The sequence below is a fragment of the Prunus dulcis genome, chromosome 1, assembly GCF_902201215.1.
Source record: "Prunus dulcis chromosome 1, ALMONDv2, whole genome shotgun sequence".
Lineage (NCBI taxonomy): Eukaryota > Viridiplantae > Streptophyta > Magnoliopsida > Rosales > Rosaceae > Prunus > Prunus dulcis.
This window is the reverse complement of record NC_047650.1, coordinates 3,625,776-3,651,295: the sequence shown is the minus strand read 5'-3', so window position 1 is coordinate 3,651,295 and position 25,520 is coordinate 3,625,776. Positions and strand designations below refer to the sequence as shown.

Genomic DNA, 25,520 nt, shown 5'->3' with positions numbered 1-25,520 from the left:
TCAATTTGATTATTCTTAGAAAGTATAAACAAGCAACAAAAGAGAGAAAATTTTGGTGTTAAGCAACCATATTTATTGGTGTTAAGCAATATAAACATAATTAAAAGGCAGAAAGTTTAGCCTTTTATGAAAATTTGCAACTCCATACTTTAAGCTAGTGACATTTTGATGACACTAAAGAACTCTAGCTATTAATATTACACCTGCAAAACCAAAGATTGCTCAGATTTAACATAAGGGAACACACAAATTGTGCAAACTAGCTAGCTTTTCCTGTTGCACATGTTGAGCTAAAATTGCCATGGACATCATTCAAGTTCCACAAACCATCCCACAGAAAATTGTCCTCATTATTGGAGGCTTCAGGCACAGACACATTTCCATTGAGCATGGAATAGTTGAAGCCTTGCTCCTGATGATCAGTTGTGTGATGAGGATATGTACTTATAGTCTCCATGCCTTGCTTAACTTGAGGCCAGAAGCATGGCATTTTAGTGTCATTATTTTCATCCAGCAAGGCCAAGATTCTTTTCACTTCTTCTTGATTCACTTGTAAATGTTGTTGTTGCTGCTGATGTTGCTGATTGTGAAATTGCTTCCTCCTCAAGAAGCGATTTTTCGCCTTTTCGGAGGCATCGGAAGGCACTTTTGCCTTTTTCTTGAAATGGGTTCTCCAGTAGTTCTTGATCTCATTGTCAGTCCTTCCAGGCAAGCTTCTTGCAATTGTTGACCACCTGAATTTTTTCAAAGCAGAAACTAAGCTCACTAAAACAGGAAAAAGATCAAACTAAATAAAACAAAAAAGAAGAAGAAGACATACCTATTCCCCCATCTAGCATGTAGCTCTAGAATTATGCTCTCTTCATGTGGAGTTATTTGCCCCCTCTTAAGTTCTGGCCTCAAGTAATTCACCCATCTCAATCTGCAACTCTTTCCATTCCTTTTCAGTCCTGTATAATCAAAGTGTACAAATTTTATGCTTTTGTTAACCCTAATTAGACATAATACAAACTGCATCTAATTAAGAATTAAGCTGTAATTATAAATACCTGCAAGCCTAGCCACAGAGTTCCATCTTCCTTCACCATGAAGCTTTACATACTCAGTAAGCAACCCATCTTCCTCAGCAGTCCAAGGTCCCTTTCTCCAACCCTCTTCTTCTATTATACCCCAACCCATATGATGACCTGCCATCATCCCCAAATACATGTCAAAACCACAGAATATTTTTATGTGTTTGTTTAGCTTATAAAGTTATGGCTTCAGAAACCTCATGGCATTTTTCCGTATGTTTGGTTGCATATTTATATATCTGCAGCATAACCATTAGCCCCCTACTTTGTTCCACCAGTCAATTTACTGTCATTTTCAAATCCTCCCCATGCTTTCGACTTTTTTAATTAAGGTACGGGTAATCTGATCTCTCGCAAATGCCATCATCAGATCTGTAATGACAGAACCACTTTGCCACGCTTATATCCATTTGTGATTTGTCTGAGATTGTTCCATGATTTCTTTTTGTCACTTTATCATCATCTCTATCCTCACCTTTAATGTGTGATATTTTACACCAAGAATCAACTAGAAGACATGTGAGAGTGACAATCATTCTTGACGCATCAACGGTTGAAAGTCGTTCATGTCTAATATAAAAAAATGAATTACAAGACATATGTTAGTAATTGTCGCCTACACCCATAAATAGTTATTAATCACTAATGCAAATAGGTCTCTTAATACATCAACAACTGACAATCAACTCACACATAAGCAACCCAACCTAACTTTTGTCAACTACAAACTTTATACCCATCAAGTGTATGAGTTCATGCAGTTAAAAATATTTCACTCAAACATGGGCATTTGGGGAAACCAAAAGTTTGCTATTGTACTGGGTGACATATTCTAGTAAGGATCCAAATCTTTTAGTTGAAATTAAAGTGTTGGATGCTAAAGTGAGACAAAAGATGAATAAAGGATCCCATGGCGTGAGGCCACGTATGTGGAGCTTATGCATTTGGACAAGAAGAACTAGTAGCCCGATAGCATGCTAATTAAGCATAATTTAAGAAATTTCACTGTAAAAATAAGTGGGTGTTGGAACTTTCTTAACTTGAAAATTAGAGAGCCAATGGGCTTGCACTAGGTGCTGGATTTACTTACTTCTTAAAGAGATTGTTTCAAAGTAATTACAATAAAATCTGAATTAAATAATTTAAATATACTTTGGGGCTATTATTCTGAAGAAGAAATTATAAAATACTACAATAATATGAACATGTGGTACATTTTGAAGGGACTAATGATTTTGGAATGTCACGAAAGTCATATGTGGTCACACCTCTCTCTCTCTTGTTGGGTTGTGCAATAAAATACTTCTGCACCCGCTAATTTTCGTAGTGCAGCAATTGAAAAATGTTCCTTAACTCGATAGTCTCCATTGTACAATGACACAAATTAGGCATGAGATACTCACACGTTTGTTAGCACCGAATCATCACATCTGATTTATTCTTTTCCTTTTTAATTGTTAGTTAACATTTCTAGAGACAAATGCTAATCCGTGCTAAGTACGGATAATCAAGAAAAGTGAACCCCCTTAAAACTTATTTTAATAGCTAAGCATGTCAATGTCATCTGTGCTTAACTCTAAGCTAGAAAAATCTGATGTGGGTTCCTTATTCTACTACCCTTTGCTTTGTTTTACTTTACAGGTGTCATCTCAAAGTAGATTTAGGATAAAATTTAGGGCATAATGTGGGGTTACAAGGCCCAATTGTTTAACCAAGAGTTTCTAGAAACATATAGGCTGTTGTCATATTTTGAAAACTCAGTGAGTTGATGATGATGATCTGTATATAAGTTGTGTCCCATTTTGGTTTATTTAAAGCTGGATGGGTCTTGATATTTTTGTTGAGATAGAATTTGACTAGGGAAGGAGCCAATTGCTGTTCTTTAGAATTACTTTAAGTTTTTTATTTGAGTGCATGTAGAAATGGTGCCAAAATTAGTATGATTAAACAAATCTTAATTAAGACCAAGTTATACGATTGTATCTAAGTGTCTAGGTATAAAAGATTTGCTCAATTGCAATAAAGCAAGATTCATAGATATGAAATCCATGCAAGTGGAATTGTATGCATCTTTAAACTATATTTTTATCATATTCTTTCACCCTTGTTCTTGTAAGTAGTGAATTTTTAAAAAATATATATAAACGGTAACCTAAGCTATAAAGGGAGGAGAATTTTCTCACAAACACGCATTATCAAAGTGCTATAAGAGTTTGAATCTCGTATCATTAATCTGCATACTAGAGGGAAACTCAGGTTGAAACTTTCCTGTCACTCATCCTACTACGTGGCAAGTTTTTCTCTACATGCACTTTAGTAGTACCCTAGTAAACTATCTGATTTTACCCTCACTCATCCTCCCGTGCGGCAGTAAAGTGCCCACAAAAGTTTTTAACTTGCACACCCTTTAGTAGTGGCCTAGTAAAGTATTTACCTTTACCCTCACTTATCCTCTCATACTCTAAATCTTAGACCTCTTTGTATCAAACAAAAAGAGTTAAAATATGCATGCCTATAGAATGCATATCAGTGTTCATGATTTGAGATCGATGTATTTAATTTTGTAAATCGTTGTCTTCAAAGACTGTTTACAACTAGCCGACCCACTTAAATTCTTTAATACTCTGGTATTAATTTGCATTATCATTTTCTTATCCAAGTTATTGTTTGATCTTGAGTAAGTGCTGTCCAATATTAACAACAGTACATAGGATCTTGTGAAATTTACATATAGTGAGGCCTTTTTGTAAAGTTGTTGCGTTCACTTTGGCTCTACAAAGTATCGTACTTTCCTTCAAAAAAAATAAGAAAAAAGTATCCTACTTTCTGAGGCTTTGCAATTGTAAGTGTTTCCCACTAAAACTGCTGAGGCGTGCATGACAGAAGACAGAAGTGTGAACGGATGAAAACATAAGTGTGAATGGATGAAATTAGTGCAACTTTGAATGGACGGGCTTCCTTTACCTACAGTCATCCAGGAAGGTTCTAAAATATCCTGTAAATTTGGCAAATGAGAAACATGCCTAAGGGAAAAATTAGCCACAAAAAATAAGAGCTTTAACAAAATTGAAAATACAAATAGGTTACAATGAAATGAAGAGATAAAATGTGTATAACCGCTAAAAGATGCTATGACTTGTGACAAACAACAGCCTTGCAAGAAAAGTCATCATTTACAATCCAAATACCCAATTCTTGAAGCCGCTTCCGAAGTAAATCTGAAGCCATATCACTAGACCAAAATACCATCTGTTTTCCATCCCCTAAGGATTGATTAACGTTACTGTTACCGATCCTGAGACATAAGCTTGTCTCATCAAGATTCTTAACCCTCACACCCTTCTGTTCCAAAAACTTTGCCATTATATACCCAAAACTTAGGCTGTGTCTTTTGGCTAGCAAAGAGTTCACCATCATTGCAAATTTGGATAAAAAATCATTGCCCCCGATACTTCGTGCAGAGGATGATCTTCTGGCAAAGAAAAGCTCCGAGCTCTTCCCTATATTGAAATCATATGAAGGATCAGATTCAATAAATAGGTCACTGTTGACAGGCAGCATGTTCCCATCCACCACCCAAATATTGTACCTAGATTCTAAACACTTTTTTAGTACATAGGCCTTGACTAATACTTCCTTGATCATTTCCACATTAGAATCCTGGAAAGACATCAACTTGTAAGCTCCTACACTCCTTAGAAACTGGTCTGTACCAATTACTGGATGTCCTCTTCTTGCCAGTTCAAACAGGAAGTCAGATTCGGGGCCAATAAGTACATAGTGCCACAAATTTAGACTCTCAAAGTGGCAGAGCAAGTTCCTAATTACCATCTCTGGAACCCCAAACAGACTCACAATAATAACAGTGTCTTGTTTCTGCACAGAATTAAGAACAGACCCAAGTTCATCAAGGCTTCCAACAACTCTTTCGGGAAATATTTCTCTGAAACAAAAATCATACCACCTCAAATCACTCAACGGTTGCATATCCCAAAAACCGAAATCAAGAGAACTTTCATCCAGTATATGGGAATCAGGCCCAGCTGTTTTCCCATAGTTAACACCAGCATCCCTGTGAGAGACGCTAAGCGCTCTCTCATGTAAAAAATTGGTGTAGATATTAAAATAACCACGAGTATGGATAAATTTAATGAACCAAGGTGTCCATATCTTTTCTCCAATCTTTTTGTACCACCCTGTTGTCACCTGCACATAAATTTCAGAGCTAAATTGAGTAATAAGTGAAATTTAAAAAAAATCAAGAAACATATTTCTAAAAAGTAAAAATAAAAAAGTACCATGCCATCAAGAAATGGTTTAATGCCTTTTGCCTTGTGATTGTCATACCACAACCTGAACTCTTTCCAAGGTTTAGGAAAGAGAAGCTGACCCCAAGTGCCAACCAGTTGGTACAAGAAGAGTCGTGTTCTATCATCCAACTGTATTTTGTTCCCGCGTTTACCTATAAGCCAGAATCAAACTAATTAAAAGGAAATAAATAAAAAAATTAATATATATATATATATATATCCTTTTCAATTCCTTTCTTTATGCCTGAATAAGAAGAGTGAAAATATGTCAAGCCAAAAGATGATTTAAGTGGAACAAATTCTCTCCTGAAACCTTTGTTTTTCCTTCACCTATTTATTAAAATCCAAATATTCAAAACTGAAATTTGATTTGTTTTATAAACGTTCTTGCATGATTTACATCACTCGGATCAGATAACCAGTATCAGAAAAGGCCCAAAGTAAAATCAATTCAGTGCCAGTACTAACCATAAGCCCTTTTCCACTTTCTTTTAGAAATTGAATTAGAGACAAGGCATTCAAAGATTGGTATTCCAAAAAACATAAAGAAAACAAAATAGGATGGTACCTGGGACAAACCTTGGTCGCTGCAGCGAAGCCCCGTAGATGTATGGACGATAGTTGGAGGCATTATAATAGTAATTCACAATCAAGCTTCTTAGAAACTTGTAATAAAGTGGTGAGACCTCTAAGTCATCTTCCACAACAAACGCAAACTCGTTGTCCGAGCTGGGCCACCAGGCCTCCAACCATTGGGCCTGCAGGCCCGCATTGGCAGTCCTGTAATGGATTAGCTTGTCCCCATATTTCCACTCAAACCCGTCTACAAACTCCAAAATCCGATGTGACTCCTGCAACTTCTGACCAACATTTGAAGATGCATCCCCGAGTGCAAAATGGTCAATGTAGACGTGGAGTTGGACCTTGTCAGTGAGGTAGTCGGCAGCAGCAAGGGAACGAAGGCAGCGAGCAACAGATTCAAGGCGGTTGAAGGTCAGGACCTTGACAATGAAGGTGAAATTGGGGTCAGAGTTTGGGTCTTGGGCAAGAAGAGTGAAATTAGGGTTTGGGTTTGGGTCTGGGGAGGAGAAGGGGAGAGAGGAGTGGTAGTAGGAGAAGAAGAAGAGGACGGAGACAGAGAAGAGGAGGAGTGGGAGGATGTGTCTCCTGGGTCCCACCATTTTTGTAGGGTTAGGGCTAGGGCTTGAAGGTAAAGAAGGGCATTGTGCGCTCGCTGGTGAAGATATCAAAATTACAAGTAGGAATAAACTTAATGAACCAAGGTGTCTTCTCTCCCATCTCTTTGTACCACCTTTATTGTCATCTGCAAGTAAATTTCACACCTTAGCTGAGAAATAATACTATGATGAGTTTGGTCTAATATGGGACTAAGAAGATGGATTTGCTAGATAACAATTTCTCATATTGATTCATAAACATATTGATAAAATAAATTTTACAAAGATAATATCTTCAATATATCTTGATGGCATAAAATATAATTCATTCGAATCAGAACTTAACTATTAAAAATGACACTGAAATTTAAAAGCAACCATGTTATAATTTCAATTATTTGCACAACCTAGAACAAAATAAGGAAGACACATTTACCAAAACTGATCAGAAAGCTTTTCATTTCAACCAAGTTCATAACAAGATATCCAAGATATCCATTATCTCAACACAAGAATTAGAACAAAAATTTACTGATACCAAAATAACACAACACAAATTAATCAAAATGCAAATTTGTTTTCCGTCTAATTTTTCTTAGGATCACACCAAATCCCTGCAATCACAAACCACAGAATATAGATTTGTTTTGGAAAACCTATAAAAACACAAACTAAACTCTATGAAACATAAGTTTAACTTGGAGGAAGATATAGTGTTGTTGTTTAATTCCATTCCCGCAAAATAAGGAAGAGGATCATATTTAGAACTAAATGATACTTAAAAAGAACACTCATGCTCACAAATGTCCATCTCCGTATCCAAAACCAACACAATTAAGCAAGAAGAACCATATTGTGAGTTCAACAGATTAAAATGTGATAACCAATATCTCCACTGCAACAGACTATATATCAGTCTTGATATAGCTGAGATGTATATCAGCAACAAACAAGTAACGAAGCAGAGTTCCCAGTGATATACATGGTTCAGTCTTCAGCTCCATTTATAAAAAGAACTTATCAGCGCTAATCAGTGATATTTACCTGTTAGTGATATGCATGGCTCAGGCTTCAGTCTCCATTTCTTTTTTCAAAGTTTAATGGCATACTGGCATGAGCATCGTTAGTGAAACGCAATGCCATCGTCAAGCTTCCAAAGGCATAGTAGCTCAAATCCTGTGATGTAAACGTGGCTGACCAATAAGAAATGCAAAAGGTACAGGAAAGGTAATGTTTCGAACAATAGATCAAGACAACGTATTAAAGCCAGAATTTTTATTACAGAAGGATTAAAATCACACAAACCAGGAAACTATATGCAGGATAAGATAAATTTAGTTATGGGGCCAAAATATCATTCTTTAGTATATGTTTGGCCTGAACATAGATTCAAAACACGCCATCTAAACAGGACATTACAGAACTATGGGAGAAAAACTAAAGGCAGGATTAACTGCACATTGTTTTTTTCTAAACGTTTCGAGCAAATAGATATTTTAACTTCTGGGTTGTCTTTGTTCTAGAAGAACTAGTGCCTAACACAATTACCATTGTCTTTACCACCAGCTAGGCATCAGAAAAATACCCAACCCAGTTAAGCATCAGACAAACACCCAACCCGGTTAACAATAACTTTTCCATTTAGCAAAACCCAGCTTCAATTTTCTGCACCCAACTTAGTTTTTATCAGCTACCGCCGAAAGAGTAACACGAGACAATTTTCACAAGTACATAAAGAGATAATAAAAAACATATAAAAAATAAAAAAGATAACAGAAACTTCCTTGCCTGTGACCGAGATGCGAGAGATTGAGCTGTGAGATCTTGAGATAGCTGCGAGATCTGTGAGAAAGAGGGTGAGAGATCCAGAGAGCAATGAAAATCAGAGCCTAGGCTGGGGATGGTCGTCGGTGTGGCGAAATGGCCGGAGACGGTTGAAGATAGCCGGAGAAGAAAATTGAAGCTGAAGGTGAACAAAACGCGACCTTTGTTTCTATCGCGGGTACGTTTGTTTGGGCTGTTTGACGAAAATTATCCAACTCTCTTTTTTGTCCTCTTAAAATGGTGGTGGGCTTATTAACATCCCAGTCCAAGTTCATTGATCCAAGCACAAAATTGGACTAGACTTTTTATTGTCTTTAATAATTACCGTTCATGAGAGTTGAAAAAAGGAAATAACTATTACTACCAATATGGGTTAATTATCGCCTATGAGATTTGAAAAAAAGAAATGACTATTAGTATCAATGTGGGTCAGTTGACCAAAACAGTGTATCCGCCTCCTTACACGCAAGTTTGATATCACTTCTCGTACATTAGAGTAGTTTAGAATATGTTTTGTTTATAAAAAAAACCAAAAGAAATAGTACTAGAGATGCTATTATTTTAAATTCCAATTATGTGGTAGTGTGTCATTTATTTCCTACCTGTGCTACTCTGGATATTATTTATTTAATGAACAAAATTTGGTGTAATAAGTTCGTGTCTTTAGAAATTTCTAGAGAATAATATTGTTTTGAATGAGTAGAAAACAATAGGATTGCATTTCTCCATGAGATTTTTTTTAATAGTGAATCTCCATGAGATTTTTTTAATGATACAATAGGATTGCATTTCCCTTAATCCATTATTTAAAACCAGCATAAAGAGTGTGACGACAAGGATGTCACTAAAAGCTTGACATAAGTAATCTAGTACTAATCATGTGTGCTTTCATGTTTCTCGAAGTACAGATGACAACTACTATCAATTTTCATCCTGATCAAGACAGAAAAGAAGAGAGAGAAGAGACAGTGAAACCTGTATGAAAAATATGCAAGTCTATTCTTCAAAACTAACATGATATTTTGATATCCAAGAACAACTTTCCATTTATTACAATTCTCATACAAATTGAAGTGGTCGACAATTTATTGGAAAATAAATAGCTAATTAAGCCTGGATTGCATATCTTTTGCAAACCCAAATTCCACTCCACTTTGAGAGAGAGAGAGAGAGCCTTGGATCATTTTGGTGATACAAGCTAGTAAATATTACACCAAACAAAATCAAAAGCTGCCAGAATTTTAATTAACAGAAAGGAACCACCAAGTTGTGGAAGCTAGCTTTGCCTGCTGCTGTGCCAAAATTTCCATGGACATCATCCAAGTTCCACAAACCATCCCACAGAAAACTGTCCTCATTGCTGGAGGCTTCAGGCACATACACATTGCCATTGAGCATTGAATAGAAGAAGCCTTGCTCCTGGTGATCAGCTGTGTGGTGAGGGTATGCAGCAGAAGAAGTTTCCATGTCTTGCTTCACTTGAGGCCAGGATGAGATTTTGTTATTTTCGTTTTCATCCAATAAGGCCATGATTCTTTTCATCTCTGCTTGATTAATCAGCTGCAATTGCTGCTGTTGTTGTTGCTGCTGCTGCTGCTGTTGCTGCTGCTGCTGAAACTGCTGCCTCCTTAGTAGACGAGTTTTCGCCTTCTCGGAGGCATCAGAAGGCACTTTTGCCTTCTTCTTGAAATGGGTTCTCCAGTAGTTCTTGATCTCATTGTCAGTCCTACCAGGCAAGCTTCTTGCAATTGTTGACCATCTGAACTTGTTCACCACAGAAATTAGTTAAACCCTTTGGTATATTACCAAATAACCTCAAACAAAAAAAGAACCAAAAAGTATATAAAAATATTTACCTGTTCCCCCACCTAGCATGTAGCTCTACAATTATGCTCTCTTCATTAGGAGTTATCTGCCCCCTCTTAAGGTCTGGCCTCAGATAATTCACCCACCTCAATCTGCAGCTCTTTCCATTCCTTTTCAGTCCTATAAAAAAATAAAAATAAAAACAGAAACCAAACATTTTTTCAATGGATGCACAAGAAAAATGGCCACTGGCAGCAAAAATTATTAACAATAAACAAGGGTAAAATTCTATGCATATTAAAATTTGAGCTGAAATTAAGAGAGTGAAGTTGCATCTATATATATATATATATATATATATATATATGTTACCTGCAAGTCTAGCAACAGAATTCCATCTGCCTTCACCATGAAGCCTTACATATTCTATAAGCAACCTATCTTCCTCGGCAGTCCAAGGACCCTTTCTCCAACCCTCCTCTTCTATTATACCCCAACCCATTTGATGACCTGCCATCACCCCCAAATACATGTGAAAGCACAACTTTTAGTTTGTGTTGTGCTTAGGTATGCTACCTAATCCTGTGGCATTTTGGCTAGTGCTTGTTGCATATTTATACATCTGCACCATAGCCCATACTTTTGTTCCATCAGTCAACTGTCATTTTCAAATCCTTCCTATACTTTCCACTGTTTGAGGCACGGTGATCTGATCTCTCACAAATACCATCATCGATTTTATTTTATTTTACAAGTGATATCGGAGACTAGAGATGGAGTTCCGAATACGGGGCGTCTACCACTAGACCAAGAGTAGTTGATCACATCAAAATTGTAATGAGAAAAGCACCCTGCCACACTTTTATCCATTCATAATTTGTCTGAAATGATTTTGTGCCTTTAATTAATCGCTTTGTAGGTGCGTTATTGATTCGAATACTCATTTAACGAGAACAGAATCTAATGAATTGTGATTAATGTTTACCTTTCTAGAGAATAATGAACTCGCTTACTCATTAAATGCGAGTTTGCATAGTAGAAAAATCTTTATGTACCAACTTTGAGCCCTCACCTTTGAGGTGTGATTTAACATCAACATGATCAACACTCAAATATTAAAGCAATCATGTGGTTGCAATGATTCAATCACGCAGATGAAAACGTTTGGCTCACACAAGGGCATTTTAGGAATCCGAAAACATGCTATTCTACTGGATGACATAATCAAGGAAGGATCTAATCCATCAGTTTAAGTTGTTTTGATGCTAAAGTGAGACGAGATAAAATAGGGTTACCAAGGATTGAGGCCACGTATGCCTTTGGACAAGATGAATTAGTAGCTCCATAGCATACTAAGCATAGTCTAAAACATTTTCTAATCACAAAATTAGTGGGTGTGGAGTTTTTTAAGTTGAAAATTACCACAAGACCAATGGGTTTTTACCAGGTGTTGGATTTGCTTACTTCTTAAGGAGATTGCTCCAAGGAATCACCATCACACATGAATTAAATATAATTTGGTGATGCCATTTTGGGCACTGGGGCACTATAATTCTCAGGGAATTGATGGTTTTGGAACGTCACCAAAGGGACACGTGTTGTCTTTTATTATATTCTATGATATTTTTGGTATGATGATGCTTTATGGACCCACGCGGCGTGGATTTTTTATGTTGTGAACTTGTAATGCTTTCTGGGTGAGGCTGATGGTGTGAAAAATTGATGACCTGTCCATATATAAGTTGATAGATTTTGGGACAAATTCGGTCGAATTTGAATTATTTTTTGGGAAACTTATTAGGTTTATATATTCGTGGGAAATGTTTGAAACCACTCAATTTCTTTTAGAAATAAGCAATATTAAAAAAGGGAGTTTTCTCACACACTGTCAAAGTGTCGAAAATAATCACTTAATAATTTTCCTATGTTTGTTACACAACATGACATATTGATGTGATAACTCAGGATAAGGATTTGTTACTTGTTAGTTTCTTGAGATCTTAGCAAAAAATGATATATACATGCATTTTTAATTTGATTAGTAATGCTATTTGTTTACAGTCCATGCTTGTTGCTTTTATTTTCCAGAAACAAAGACAATCAGAAAGAGATTACTACTACTCTATGTGATTTGCCTTTACCACCATCATAAAATCTTATCCATATATATATAGCGCAAAATGCGAAGAATTGTAAAACATTCAAAATACCAAAAAATATTATTAGTTAATGCAAATATTAAAATAACTACCTATTATCTTTTTTAATTTTAAAATAAATTTTAATTTTTCTAAAAAAAAGCCTCATAGACTAATTTTTATTATTTATTTATTTCAGCCACCAACTTTAAAATGCATGAAATGTTGATAAGTTTCTTAGTCAGAATATCAAATCAGATTTTCCCTGATTAATTATTTCCAGACAACACCAATCCGTGTTTAGTACGGATAATTAAGAAAAGTGAGATCAATTGAACTTGTTTAACAGCTAAGAATGTACGTGCTTAAAGCTAGAAAGATCTGCTCATGTGGGTTCCTTATTCTATTAACCCTTTGCTTTGTTTTCTTTCTTTATTTAAGGCCGGGTGTCATTTCAAAAAAGATTAGGATCAAATTTAGGGCATGATGTGGGGTTCAAAGCCCTAATTTTTTAACTAATCTTTGCTTTGTCTTTTCTTCGTTGGAAGGGAATTTTAATTAACCAAGTTTCTAGAAACATTTACTGTCTAATCCCATCTTTGAACTTAATCAAGTCTCTCAGTTCATGATGATCTGTTGTAAAACTCATTTTGGCCCTTGATATTTTTTTGTTGAGTTGGAATTTCACTAAGAACTTTGGAGCCAATTATGATTGATGAGAATTAATTTAAAAATTAATATGATTACAGAAAATCTTAATTAAGATCTTAGTTGTACGATTCTATCTAAGTATGTACGTATACAAGATTTGTTCAATACAATAAAGCAAGATTCATAGATAGGGAATCCTTGCTAGATAACATAAACTTATGTTAAAGTTTTTTCCCCTTTTCTTGTCAGTGCATTTGTAAGAATATGTTTACGCGATCAAGAAACATTACTTCATAAGTAAACCATGCATAATTTTAGTGTAAGTTTATAAAAGATGCATGTAGTCGGTTTCATATATAGTTTCATTAGTAAATTATATATGTACACTTTGAGAATTACATTTATACTCTCAACGGATTTGCAACTCAAATCAACTGTAAGTCGGTGTTTAATTTTCCGCTCTATGGTGATATATTTCGTTCACCTTTCTCTTTACGGATCCAGAATTTTAAAATGAGTTGGGCTAGATTTCCTTTAAGGGTGGAGGTTAGATTTTGGATTGGACTAAGCTTTAAACCCATATACTAACTATAGGGAAAGAAAAAAAAAAAATTCTTATTTGGGCAGGTTGCCCTTATCTTGAGACCGTCCCGTCTCTCATCGCATGATGAGAAAAATAGATTAAAAATGTATAAAATATGAGATAACACAAGTTTCTTCTGTGTAGACGATGCCTTTTATGAAGTGTTGCTTTCTCTTTGGCAAAATAATGAAGTAGTTCGCTTTTAGAGAGCAATCACTCATTGGACGGCTTTGCAAAAGTGTAATTAATCTTTCTCTATGAACTGTTGATCGAGGGTGTGACGGAAGACTTGTGCAAATCATTTTCCTTTGACATTTTTTATTTGGTAAGCTCTGTAAGGGTAAAAACTATTTACGCATGAAATTATGCAAATCTGGGTGGACTATCAGTAAGTAATTTTTCAAAGTCATAAATGGGGAAAATTCCTACAATAATAGTATTCGGTTAAAAGTAAAAAGTAGGCATAAATATCAAAGGCTTTAACCACACAATTTCACCTGCAGTCATTCCCTCACATCATCAAAATAGTTAAATCTTGATGGTAAAAAATTAAAGAGTATATTCTTTTATTCTCTTTTTTATATCCTCGTTCAGCTTATAATTAGCTTAATTATGGTTAGCGTTAGCTTGTGTCAGTGCAGTGCACCAACAAATCTGATCACTGCAGCCTGCACTCAAATGAAAAACATCTACGAACCTAACCTTTGCCCTGTGTGTGATTACAATTTTTAAAATTAAAGCGATATTTAAGCCGTGGTTGGCTCTTATTTTTTCTATTATTTTTAAAATATTGTATTACATCGATAATTATTTGGTCTAATCACACAAACTGTTGCTTTCTTTCAAAGAGCCACTTGAGAATTGAGAATTGAGAATTGAGATATTAATGGTCAAGGTAGGTAAACTTGATTAAGGTTAGTCCATGATATCTTCAGCTGTAGTACACAGAACATAACCTATTTGGATTTGCAAATTTGACTTGTAGTCTTGGGTTGACCGTTGCTATCTTAGCCGGTAAAAAGCAATGCAATAAACTAATTAAAGATAATAAATAAATAAAATCAGATTTATACACACCACCAGTTGCAACATGGGTCAAACTGATTCTCAATTACATTTCCTGCCCTCCTGCTTATTCCTTGGGACCCCAAACCATAGCTTTCGGTGTTTCTTACAATAATTTAGTTACTAATGCACACCTAATTTTTTATTTGAGTTATACAAATATATATATATATATATATGTGTGTGTGTGTGGTGAAAGGTAAAAAATTGTGAAACATTAAAAAATATTAGAAAATACATTTGGTTAATATAAATATTAAAAATTAAAATTATTAATTAAATGAGGATAATATGATCAATTTATATTAAAAATAAAAAATAAAAATAAAATCAGATAATGAGTTCTATTTTTATAGAACATAACTACCTATTTTATCTGTTCTTAATTCTACAAAAAATTAAAAAAAAAATTTAAAAAAACCAATTGACACACACGCGAGCATGTGGCAAGGGCTAGTATATATTAAAAATATATTTTGAGTATAAACTTAGTTCAATGTTATTTCAAAAAGTTTGAGTTTATCAATAAATTTAAAAAGGTTTGAGTTTAATCTAGGGAGCTGATTTTCTCATTCCCCTTTTCTCCACTTACACATTTTGCTTTTTAATACTTTTTAATCAATTTTGTTATTTCTTTTTCCTATTCTACCCTTGCCCAACATTAATTTATTTTTACTTCATTTTGCCATTCCACCCTTGTCGTATATTAAGTAAGAAATTAAACGTACCATGCATAGTATTTTGAGAATTAGAAGCATTACTAATCTCTGTCATTCCACTCAAATCACCGATGCCTACTATGTTTAAAATCCTCTACAACTTAGACTTTAATGTTTGGCCTTCATTCATAGCTAACCTTTCACCAATAATTAAAGAGTATTTTCTTTGAGTAGGACCGTAGGAGAATGATTGTTCTATTCTATGAATTGCTTTGAGAGTAGCTTTGGGTAGGAGAAGTGGGAAAGACATAATGAAGGAGAACAAGACGCTGCGATTTTTTATTTTTTATTTTATTTTTTCTATTAACTTTTCTTAATTTAAGCTATCAAAACTTTAATGTAGGGTAAGGGTAGAATAGGAAAGAAAAAGAAAAAAATAGAGTGTAAGTGGAAAAAAGAATAGTGGGAAAATAAGCTCCCTTAATCTATTCCTTCTCATTTTGTGGTATTTTCTCTTCTTAATCGTCATTCTCTCATGGATAAAAGTAAAATACAATTCATTTGTAAATCCTTCTAATAAAAAAACAATTAACTGAATTTTTTCATTTCCCCATGCATTTTAATTATTCATCAGCCATCATTTCTTTTGTTAATTGATTGTGTCCATATTGTGTTTGTTTGTTTATGGAAAATAATTTTCAAATTGAAACTCTCCCTAATTTTCAATTGTTTGTCATAAATTTAGAATTTTTCCATAATTTTGTAAGTTTTTTTTTCTTGACAAATGAAGTTCTCATTACACAAAAGAAACAAGGGGCGAGGGGGCGGTTAGGGGCTAAATTCTTTGACATTTAATCAAGGTAGGCAACAAACTCATAAGAGCACACATTAAAAAGAATCCAAGGTTTTACTTGGTTCAACACCTCACAGTTAATAATGGGAAAGTATTATTAATTATACTTCAACTTAGATTGGATTATGGCTATCCCTACTATAGAAATTAACTAATTAGCTTCTTCTTTTTTTCAAACGATTGGAATATATCTATAAGATATTTTTATAAGGACCAATAAATCACCTACAACAAAGCTACATCACAATTAGGTATCTCTAACTAGGGTCTTGATCTCTTGGACTACAAGGATCCAAGAGATTTGTGGTCACTCACCGTTGGATGTAAATTAAACAGTTCACTCAATCTTGCACTCTTTTTAAGAAACTTTTTTGAACCATTAAATTAATATCCAACGGTGGGCGACCACAATCTCTTGGATTCTTGTGGTCCAAGAGATCGAGACTGTCTCTAACTATCGTCCTTATCAACTATGTGAGTTAAATATGAGACTTACTCCAGCCAAATAAAGACAAATATCGCTAAACTAAAACTAGTTGGTAATTAACTAAATTTGATTTAGATTCTCCACACATAAATAAAATATGCCAAATTCTATTTTATACTCAATTTATTGATATTTGATATTGTACTCAGTAAAATTTAGAGTTAATTGTAACAATAGTACAAAAAAGTTTGTCATGTGATCAAAATAGGTGAAAAATTAAACGAAAGTAAGGCACTTAAAACAAATTCATGGACGGCATACACAAATATAAACCTTATTCTCTCTCTCTCTCTCTCTTTGTATATATATATAAACCCTTAAATAAAGAACTATAAAATGCTTAACTCCTAAGCTTTATCATTGCTTACATTCAAGCACAATATCTACGTGAAAAACGCAATACGAAGACTCTTCTTCCATAAATATATACGGATCGGAAATCGTTGCAATTGCATAATTGTTCATTATTTCAAGTATAAATTTTGGGAATTTGTGTAACTAAAAAAATTATACATAAATTCAGTTTATAATGTTGCTGTCGAATTAATCCCAAACTATGTTTACTAGCTTTTTATTAAGGTAAAATATCATTTTGGCATTTGGTCACTGAAGAAGATGCGTTATAGTTGTTTTGTACTTTTTTCTACATTAATAATCAATGATTATTTTATAAAATAAAAATTATATAGCATCATTAGATGTTTTACTTCTCTCTCTTTGGAGCCAACCCTTATCGACATCAAAAACTTTAGGAAGAAAAAAGGCTAACCAAACTTGTTGTCGTAGATCAATCACAAAACTATCAATTTCATTGCCGACTACTCTAGTTCATGTCGGATTTACTTTCAACCCAATAAATGATATCAACAAAAAGTATTAATATTTGACTCATCAAGATTAGATTAATTAATTCCTCTTTCTCTATCCAAATCTCTCATTAAGCACTAAACCCAATTTGGGTGCAGCTGGGTTCAAGTTCAAGCTAGCTTCTACTTTGACTATACCCCCCTACATATACCTTTCCAAGCAAACTTTTTGACCTTTTGAAAATCAAAACACCAATTATGCTCTAGTTTTGGTCAACCAGTCAGCCCTTTGGTTTGTCATTACCTCACTTCCCCACCGCACGCTTGGGTAGGCACACATTGCCATCATCTCGTCACCATTATTTACTTGATAATGCAATATCAAGCGTCATCTATATCCCTTTGGTTTCTCTGTGTTTTGTTGTTCCTTTCCCAAATAGGATAAGTCTTGTATGCATATAATTGTTCTCAAGCTGTCATCCATATTGTATATTTCATCACTTGTAGTTTATTATCTATGAATATACTATTTTAAAGTGCCAATATTAGAATTGAGTAACGAAAGTTAAACATGCTAACGTACATATATAATACAATAAAAGTATTAGAATCATATTCTTATATTTCTGATTAATACAAATGACGTGACTTTTAGGGTTGTAAATATTATCGAGTAATGAGATATGAAGACTTAAAAATGCACTTGTGCATATTCTTTGTGTTTGTAACACCACGTAATATGGTGAGTACGAGCTCACTTAAAACAATAATCTTGATACATATGTATGTGTTATAATTTGAATGAAGTTATAATACCACATCATCATGCTTGCCACTAGATATTACGTATGTTCACATACAATAATTTCTCATAAGAAGATAACATGAAAATACAATACGAGATATCATATATGAATCAGGGATATATATATATGTCATACATCCCCTATTTAAAGAAATAAATAAAAAGGGTGTGAGAAAGAAGGCTCTCATCAAAGAAATTAATTGGAATATGTACCGTGCATACTGCCTCAGTGTTCCAGCAAAAAGCGTTCATCAATTCGAAAGTCCAAAACAAAAAAATAGTTTGGCACATTTCGTTTTCATCAGTTTTTAAGATATATGGGAAGCAATGGACTTGATCATTTTGCTTGCTTTTGTAACAGTGAACTCCAATTCTTCCTGGCATTGTTTTATTTTTGTGGAAATTAAAGAGATTTTAGGTACCTTACATAAAAGAAAGAAACCCTTTGCGCCTAATATTACTGCGGTACGTTTCTAACACAATGCCAGTGCGGAATTGTAACACAATCCCACTTATCTTTGCAACCCAAATACAAAGGAATCAAATTTTCCTACTGCTATTAATAGGAGTGTCTCTCATCATATGTTATTCCAACTTGAGGCTTTCTATTGCCACATTTTATTTTGTTGAAGTGTATCCAATATAATAATTAATCGCAAAATACACTATATACATAACAAAGAATATTATTTTAAGAATAAACTCTTGTTCTAGCCCTCTTTTCCTCAAAAAACACTCCTAGCGCCGTTTTCACTTTGAGGAGGAAATTTCACATTTAAATCTTATGTTATGATATGCATAACATACAAAATTATAATGCAAATTCATTGGAGGAGGAAAATGTCTGATGTAGTTTCTTTCAATACTCTCATCAACTCAAGCTTTTGGCAAATACAGCTGATAGCTTTTACAGTCTTCACCTGGGATGGAGCCACACTTCGGCTGGAAGTGACCATGCCACCCTTTTTTTTTTCTTTTTTTTTTTTGTTGAGAAATTCTATGATTGCATTCATAATTCAGCCAAAAAAGCTACTAGCCACAAAAGGCCAATACAAACTAGCCACAAAAGGGCCATTACAATTAGGCAAGATCGAAGAAACTGTGGCATAGGCATCCCAACTAAGATTGCAAACTTAGAATAATAAAAAAGATATAAAGTTTGAAAAAACCAAGCCATAACAATACAAATAAAACTCTCACCAAGGAGAGATGAAAAGCTCTCACAAAGGAGAGATGAAAAGCTCTCACAAAGGAGAGATGAAAAGCTCTCACAAAGGAGAGATGAAAAACTCTCACAAAAGGAGAGGTGAAAGCTACACAGAGAACCCAAAGAGTCTCTGCAACTTATTCCAAACATAAAGAAATTGCAAAAAAGATGGTGGTGGAGATCCGATGCCAAAATGCAGGTGAAGATCCGACGTTGAGCTGCAGCTGCCTTTAATGATTGGATGAAAATCATAACAAAACTAAGACAAATAGGGACAACCCTTTGTCTCTGAAAATGGGGAAAGAGGTGAAAGGAGGAAGAGAGGAAGAGTATAGGGGAGAGGGGGGAAGAACAATGGCTTCCTCCCCCTCAAAATGAAAAAGGTTCTAAGAGTATTTTTTGGGAGAAAGGGGCTAGAGTTTTTGTGTTTTGGTCGACAAATCATGGATAGTGACCATGCCACCCTAACTCTTAACATTTCATAAAAAAATATATATTATGCATTTGTAATTGTTGGAAAAATATTGAAAAATCAATTTTATTGGCCCTCAAGTAATAAATATGTGTTGTTGACCACACGAGAAAATGGAAGCTAATTCTACCACTCTTCTTCACAAAAATCTATGCGTCTTTCATAAATAGTATGTTAAACATACATATTTTTTTTCCCTTTAAGAAAGATAATCGCTTGAAATCAAGTAATTATTCCGCATTCTCCTCATATATGTTTCTTCCAAATATTTTTTTAAATACAAGCAATTGTCGAATCTACAGTAAATTAATCAACTTTACGGGGAGATACACTCGAACTTGGATGCAAATGGTGGGACTCACTTCCCTCATCTTGAAAAAAAAAAAAAAACAATTGTGGCTTATACAGTTGTCGAATTAATAGTGAAGCATCAGTAATAATTTGTTTGGTGTAAAAATTAGAACAGGCCTCTGCCAAACCATAAATAAAAAAGAATGCTGGGCCGCCACTGTAGAGACTACAGAGCAAGGACAAACCCAAGGCCCAGTACTAAGCGAGGTCACACTCTTTTAAAAGGCCCAGGACTTATTCGGTTTATTTATCAAAGAATTTGGATGAATTGTAACCTGGCTGAAAACCCTACGCGGCCCTCTATATACACAAGTCCGAAGCCCTAACCGTTCTCTCAGTCTCGTTTCAGCAGCAGCCGAAATGTCGAAGCGAGGTCAGCTCGCCTCCTTAGCTCTCTTCCTTTGTTTCTGCTTAATTTTCTGTTCGTTTCTCATGAAAATGTAGCCCAAGCATGCTAAAGCCCATCGCTGTGAGAAATAAATATTCTCCAGCCCAAGCTTAATTGCACAGTCCATCTTGTTATTAAAACGTCGTCGTACTCTCCTTCCTAGGGTTTCAGCTTCATACCTCAATAGAATCACGCTCCCTGTATCGAAGTCTCTGTCTTCAACCCCAATCCCTCTCGAAAACCCGCTCACTTTTGTGTCTTATCAGCATCATCTTCCTCAGTAAGCATTTCACTTTCTATAATGTCTTGAGTTCGCGAATAATTTAATTGTTCCTTTTTGCCTATTGTTTCGTCCTTTATTTGTAAGCATGTTATTATTTTCTGGGTTCCTAAGAACTGAAAAATATCGGTGTCTGTAAGAATGCTTATGTTGAATTGTTAAAGACTTCAGCTTTAATTAAAGCTTCGGGATGCTAATATGAACCACCATATATTGAAACTTTCATGCCTCCAGATTTCCCCCTTTTTTTTTTGAAACTTTTGTGAATCTTGTAAGCTTTAATCATTGAGTTTTGTAATAAAATTAACACCCCCATTCAAATGGAGTTGTCCATTAATTAGAAGTTTTTTTTCTATGTTTTTGTTATTTAATGGTATCTTCTTCCTCAATCATGGGTGTAGGGCTTTTATTTATTTGATTATTTATTGGTATCTTCTCCCTCAAACATGGGTGTTGTTGACGAGAGGGGTTATATATGCTGAGGGTTTCTAACAAGTTTGTCTACGATTTCGTTTCATGGACCGTAAATGTTTTTGAGGTGCTGAAATTGGATGAGATTGTGCAACACAGCTTTGTCCTTTCTCATTGTTGAGCTGTGTCTTGCTCTCAGTTGAAACTTTGCTCAATTTAGTTAATCATGGTAGAAGTTTTTAAGTAATGGGTTGTATAAACCAACAATGGAATAGGCTTTTTTGATTTGTACAACTTCATCCGCATGAGATTAAATAAGAGGTGGCCTTCTTGTGCTTGTGTGTGTGAGAGAAATCCTTAGAATTAATTATTTGTGGTGGTTTGGTTTGATTCTTTCAATTGAACAGTGGTGCGTTGTTTTTTTTCTTTTTTTGTTGTTGTTATCTGACACTTGGAATTTACCTCAATTTTAATCAGTTTGAAGATGAAGAAGAAGAGGGCAAGTCATGCCATCCATTCCAAACCAGTTCTGGATCTGAAGTCTATTATTCATCAGAATTCTCAGTTCTTCGACAAGTTAGTTGAGCTCATCCCTGCCAGGTTCTATCTACCCATTGACGATGATGAGAAGCCGTGGTTTCAGGGTCTCAGCAAGTCTGCCAAAGCTTCAGCAAAGAAGGAATCAAAGGAAAACATTAAGAAAGCTCGAAGACAACGATTGGATCCAGAGAAGTCTTCTACGACAACCCTCGATTTGCTAAAACAAAGTTTGGAAAAGAAGTCAAGTGATGACAGTGAGAGTGATGAAATAGAGGTTAAACCTGTGGTGGCTGGTCTAGAAGATGATGACCGGTCAGTGACATATGAAGAACTCCAGCATCGTCTTCGTTGTAAGATAGAGGAGTTTCGGGCTGGTCGGCATTGTGATGGTTCAGAGAGAGCAAGGAAGAGGATCGAGAGACATGAGAGATATGAGAAGAAAGGAGCTGACCCGAAGAAACGGAAGAGAGAAACTGCATCTGATGGAAAGAAATCTACTAGTGATGATTCAGTGAGGAAAGATGCTGCAGAGGCTTCGAAGGAGCTCACATTCGGTCATGTCAAACTTGGGAATGAAGATGAGCTGGGGAAGAAGAATAAGAAGAGAAAATTGTCAAAGTTGCAGGAGCTTGAGAGGGCAAAACAGTTGGAAGAAGCCAAGAAAGATCCCGAGAAAGGTGAGATAATCGCAAAGAAGCATTCTTGGAAAGCAGCAACAAGTAGAGCTGCTGGGATCAAGGTTCATGATGATCCAAAGTTGTTGAAACAAAGCCTTCACAAGGAGAAGAAGAAGCACCAGAAGAATGCCGAGAAGTGGAAGGGAAGGGTTGAAACCACAGAGAAGATGAAAGCAGACAAACAGAAGAAGAGATCAGATAACATATCACAGAAGAAGCAAGAGAAGAAAATGCGGAAGATTGCGAAAAGAGAGAAAAAACTCATGCGGCCAGGTTTTGAAGGTCGCAAAGAAGGTTTTATCACTCAAGGTTAAGCATTAAGTTCTCACAAGAATCAAGTCCAATCAGCTCAGGGGAGGTTAATTTGAGGGTTTTTTTTTTTTTGTTCTCATAGAGCACAGCCCTGCCCTTCTCCTTAAATTTTGATTTCCTTCTGTTTGCCTTTTGTACTTTATAACTATTTAATGCTTAGGAGCTGATATTCAGTAGATGAATGTGATTCAAGCATTTTCTTGCCCTTTGATGCTATAAAGGATTAGTCTGAATTTACCACAATCAGTATTTTGAGCTTAATGATTGCTCTGTTTCTAGGCTCAGTGAAATCTTTCCTAGACCATAATGCTGATAATCTTACATCAAAATTAGAGGCATTCCAATTGTAATAAATCTGAATATTTAAGGGAAAATCCAGAATTCAAAATGATGCATAACTGTTCTCCTGATTGGTATCAGGCTGCCTGAGAGATTGATACCATGTAAAAATATCAAGACAAACTAATATTATTTAAATCAAAGAGAACGGTAACCAAGCTTTAATTAAAAACCATACATTATACTCATGATGCACGCATAATGCTGAAAACTAGCTGGTTCCCACATATGTGGTACAAAACATGCACAACACACCACTTGGTCACTGATTACATCCATCTACAACCACAACCCACAAACTAAAACTTGGAACCCCATATCAAATTATGACTCCCACAAAAGGAGAGGAAAACAAAATAGACAGTCAATTCTCATCTAAATGTGGAAGTCACACTACTATTACTATATGAGATCCTCAAACAACCCTAGTGGCAGGGACTGCTCCAGCTGTGCCCTTGTGTATTGGATCCACACCAGTAGCCGGGTAGTCGGTGTCGCGGTAACCCGGGCCATACTTGCTGCTGAAGACTCCGGCATGAAGTAGCAGGATGTACAAAAGCTGAGTGAATGCTAAGATTATTATGAAAGCCTCCAAGATCTTCAGCCTCCATCCTCTGTATCCTCCAATGCTTATTTGCTTGCATGCCAACCTGTGCACACACACAACAATTATCTCAATTAGTCAATTGGTTGATCTAATTGTGTGTTGTAACTATTTATGTGAATTGATCAGATTTCTTAGATTTGTTTACCCAAAGGCTAGTGCAGTGAGAGCCCATGCCACAACTGATGATGATCCTGCTGCAGCTAGGCTGTCACTCCTCCAAGCTCTGATATGGTTTGCTCCAGCCAACTTTGATGCTATGCCCATCACCCCAGCCAATATGGCGAATATCAGAAAGAACATTGTTGCTCCATTTCCTCCAAAACCTGCCCAAAATTTGTACGCAGTGTGATATCAAAAACCCAAGAAAAATCACTAGGACTTGAAAGTCATAGGGATCAGTGATGCTAGATAGGCCAATATTCCATCCTTTTTATGTAGAATCTTCTCTATATAATCACTTTAAGTAGTTTTAAGTGATATTTTTTGAAACTCGCACTGAATCGCTCAAAGTGATTACATGAATAAGCAGGTGGAAGGTGTTTCTCCTTTCCCCGTAAGTGATTCTGAACGAGCTCATAATTAAACAAGAAAACCCATGAAGAAAAAAGAGAGGTAATATAATATGAACTTACTAGGGTGGTTGGTCTGGCCATTGATGAACTTGTTAAGACACCAACTAGCAAAACCAACTACAATAAAATACATGATCAAGTTGAGAAACAGCAATGGAGCTGCCACGTTCCTTCCCACTGTCTGAGCCATATCTCCTTACAAAATCTCACAGATAAAGCAACAAAACTAACACCAAGCAAGCTCTCTTCCTTTCAAGCACAAACTTACTGCTGCTCCCTTTGTTTTTTGTTGAAGGCTTTGATGAGAGCAAAGAGGTTGCAAGTGAGGCTCTATATAGAAGAGGCAACCGATGCAATGATGCTAGAAATGAGATACGTGTAAAGCAATCAGATTTGCATGTGGATTATTGGTTACAGGTGGTAGGACACTTGTCAAGATTTGGTCACTCTGCTCCCCATGAAACCCTCTTTCTGTCTCCTGGCCTCTCCAAGTTTCAAACTTTAAACAGACAGTGCATTATCCATACACCAGAGAAATGTCTAGCATACTACTCAGCTGCACTGCCTAGACTGGTCCAGCACCCCAGTGGGCCCACCCCATCAACGGTGGAGATCAAAATCTCCATGTATTGGAGGGTGATGATGAAGAATGTTCCAAAGTTGAAGCATCTTTGATGTGGGGTTGCCTCTACGAGCTTCATGTGTTTCTGATGATCACGTTAGCGTTTGATATTTATGGTTTTGATATTCTTCCTGTAATATATATCTGGCAATTAATATACAGTAGCAATCAAAAGGGGTTTCTTTCTGGAATGATCCTTTCCTTGTTGATTCTTGTTTTATCCAAACTTTTAAAAGGACACAATCGTCATAATAAAATGTAATATAAATACAAGTGCTGGGAAATACGTGTTGCTACTCTTTTAGCCAAACTTCTTTGTCCTTACTCATTCTCTCTAGTCTTGTGAATTGCTGCAAAACGAAGTTTCAGGGGTCTTGGAATTCTTCAACCAAGCATGTTTATAGTGGGCAAAATTGTGTTATGCTCTATCGCTATATGAGCTTTCTCCTGCTCTGCATATATTTGATGTGGAGCCTCCTTCCTTCTCTGATGTTCTAGGTTGTT

The 25,520-nt window shown here is 35.5% G+C and overlaps 5 protein-coding genes across 5 annotated transcripts; 1 reads left to right on the top strand and 4 right to left on the bottom strand.

Moving 5' to 3' along the window:
* Positions 1-101: 101 nt before the first annotated feature.
* On the bottom strand, positions 102-1,253 carry LOC117614489 (myb-related protein 305-like). The gene is made up of 3 exons (XM_034343314.1): positions 1,050-1,253; positions 821-950; positions 102-734 (listed from the first exon to the last, which is right to left on the bottom strand). The coding sequence occupies exons 1-3, from the start codon at positions 1,207-1,209 to the stop codon at positions 260-262; spliced, it is 765 nt and encodes a 254-aa protein (XP_034199205.1). The 5' UTR covers positions 1,210-1,253; the 3' UTR covers positions 102-259.
* Positions 1,254-4,122: 2,869 nt separating this feature from the next.
* LOC117616774 lies at positions 4,123-8,271 on the bottom strand. Its single transcript, XM_034346185.1, has 4 exons — positions 7,606-8,271; positions 5,952-6,707; positions 5,372-5,535; positions 4,123-5,279 (listed from the first exon to the last, which is right to left on the bottom strand). The coding sequence occupies exons 2-4, from the start codon at positions 6,562-6,564 to the stop codon at positions 4,203-4,205; spliced, it is 1,854 nt and encodes a 617-aa protein (XP_034202076.1). The 5' UTR covers positions 6,565-6,707; positions 7,606-8,271; the 3' UTR covers positions 4,123-4,202.
* Positions 8,272-9,387: 1,116 nt separating this feature from the next.
* LOC117614831 (myb-related protein 305) lies at positions 9,388-10,736 on the bottom strand. The gene is made up of 3 exons (XM_034343744.1): positions 10,564-10,736; positions 10,242-10,371; positions 9,388-10,144 (listed from the first exon to the last, which is right to left on the bottom strand). The coding sequence occupies exons 1-3, from the start codon at positions 10,721-10,723 to the stop codon at positions 9,631-9,633; spliced, it is 804 nt and encodes a 267-aa protein (XP_034199635.1). The 5' UTR covers positions 10,724-10,736; the 3' UTR covers positions 9,388-9,630.
* A 9,894-nt stretch (positions 10,737-20,630) lies between these two features.
* On the top strand, positions 20,631-23,137 carry LOC117615791 (surfeit locus protein 6). The gene is made up of 2 exons (XM_034344947.1): positions 20,631-20,936; positions 21,825-23,137. The coding sequence occupies exon 2, from the start codon at positions 21,832-21,834 to the stop codon at positions 22,876-22,878; it is 1,047 nt and encodes a 348-aa protein (XP_034200838.1). The 5' UTR covers positions 20,631-20,936; positions 21,825-21,831; the 3' UTR covers positions 22,879-23,137.
* Positions 23,138-23,320: 183 nt separating this feature from the next.
* Positions 23,321-24,746, bottom strand: LOC117615906 (membrane protein PM19L). Its single transcript, XM_034345083.1, has 3 exons — positions 24,455-24,746; positions 23,968-24,145; positions 23,321-23,865 (listed from the first exon to the last, which is right to left on the bottom strand). Exons 1-3 carry the CDS (start codon positions 24,582-24,584, stop codon positions 23,631-23,633), a joined length of 543 nt encoding a protein of 180 aa, XP_034200974.1. The 5' UTR covers positions 24,585-24,746; the 3' UTR covers positions 23,321-23,630.
* Positions 24,747-25,520: the final 774 nt, after the last annotated feature.

Bases quoted from the DNA above. Each gene is read 5' to 3' on its own strand.
- LOC117616774 (XM_034346185.1), bottom strand. From the start codon at position 6,564: ATGGTGGGACCCAGGAGACACATCCTCCCACTCCTCCTCTTCTCTGTC. The intron at 5,536-5,951 runs GTACCATCCTAT...TCTGGCTTATAG, and splicing joins GCGACCAAGGTTTGTCCCAG to GTAAACGCGGGAACAAAATA. The intron at 5,280-5,371 runs GTACTTTTTTAT...ATTTATGTGCAG, and splicing joins AACCATTTCTTGATGGCATG to GTGACAACAGGGTGGTACAA.
- LOC117615791 (XM_034344947.1), top strand. From the start codon at position 21,832: ATGAAGAAGAAGAGGGCAAGTCATGCCATCCATTCCAAACCAGTTCTG.
- LOC117615906 (XM_034345083.1), bottom strand. From the start codon at position 24,584: ATGGCTCAGACAGTGGGAAGGAACGTGGCAGCTCCATTGCTGTTTCTC. The intron at 24,146-24,454 runs GTAAGTTCATAT...AATTTTGGGCAG, and splicing joins TGGCCAGACCAACCACCCTA to GTTTTGGAGGAAATGGAGCA. The intron at 23,866-23,967 runs GTAAACAAATCT...GTGTGTGCACAG, and splicing joins CTCACTGCACTAGCCTTTGG to GTTGGCATGCAAGCAAATAA.
- LOC117614831 (XM_034343744.1), bottom strand. From the start codon at position 10,723: ATGTATTTGGGGGTGATGGCAGGTCATCAAATGGGTTGGGGTATAATA. The intron at 10,372-10,563 runs GTAACATATATA...ATTTTTTTATAG, and splicing joins TTCTGTTGCTAGACTTGCAG to GACTGAAAAGGAATGGAAAG. The intron at 10,145-10,241 runs GTAAATATTTTT...GAACAAGTTCAG, and splicing joins CATGCTAGGTGGGGGAACAG to ATGGTCAACAATTGCAAGAA.
- LOC117614489 (XM_034343314.1), bottom strand. From the start codon at position 1,209: ATGTATTTGGGGATGATGGCAGGTCATCATATGGGTTGGGGTATAATA. The intron at 951-1,049 runs GTATTTATAATT...TTGATTATACAG, and splicing joins CTCTGTGGCTAGGCTTGCAG to GACTGAAAAGGAATGGAAAG. The intron at 735-820 runs GTATGTCTTCTT...GAAAAAATTCAG, and splicing joins CATGCTAGATGGGGGAATAG to GTGGTCAACAATTGCAAGAA.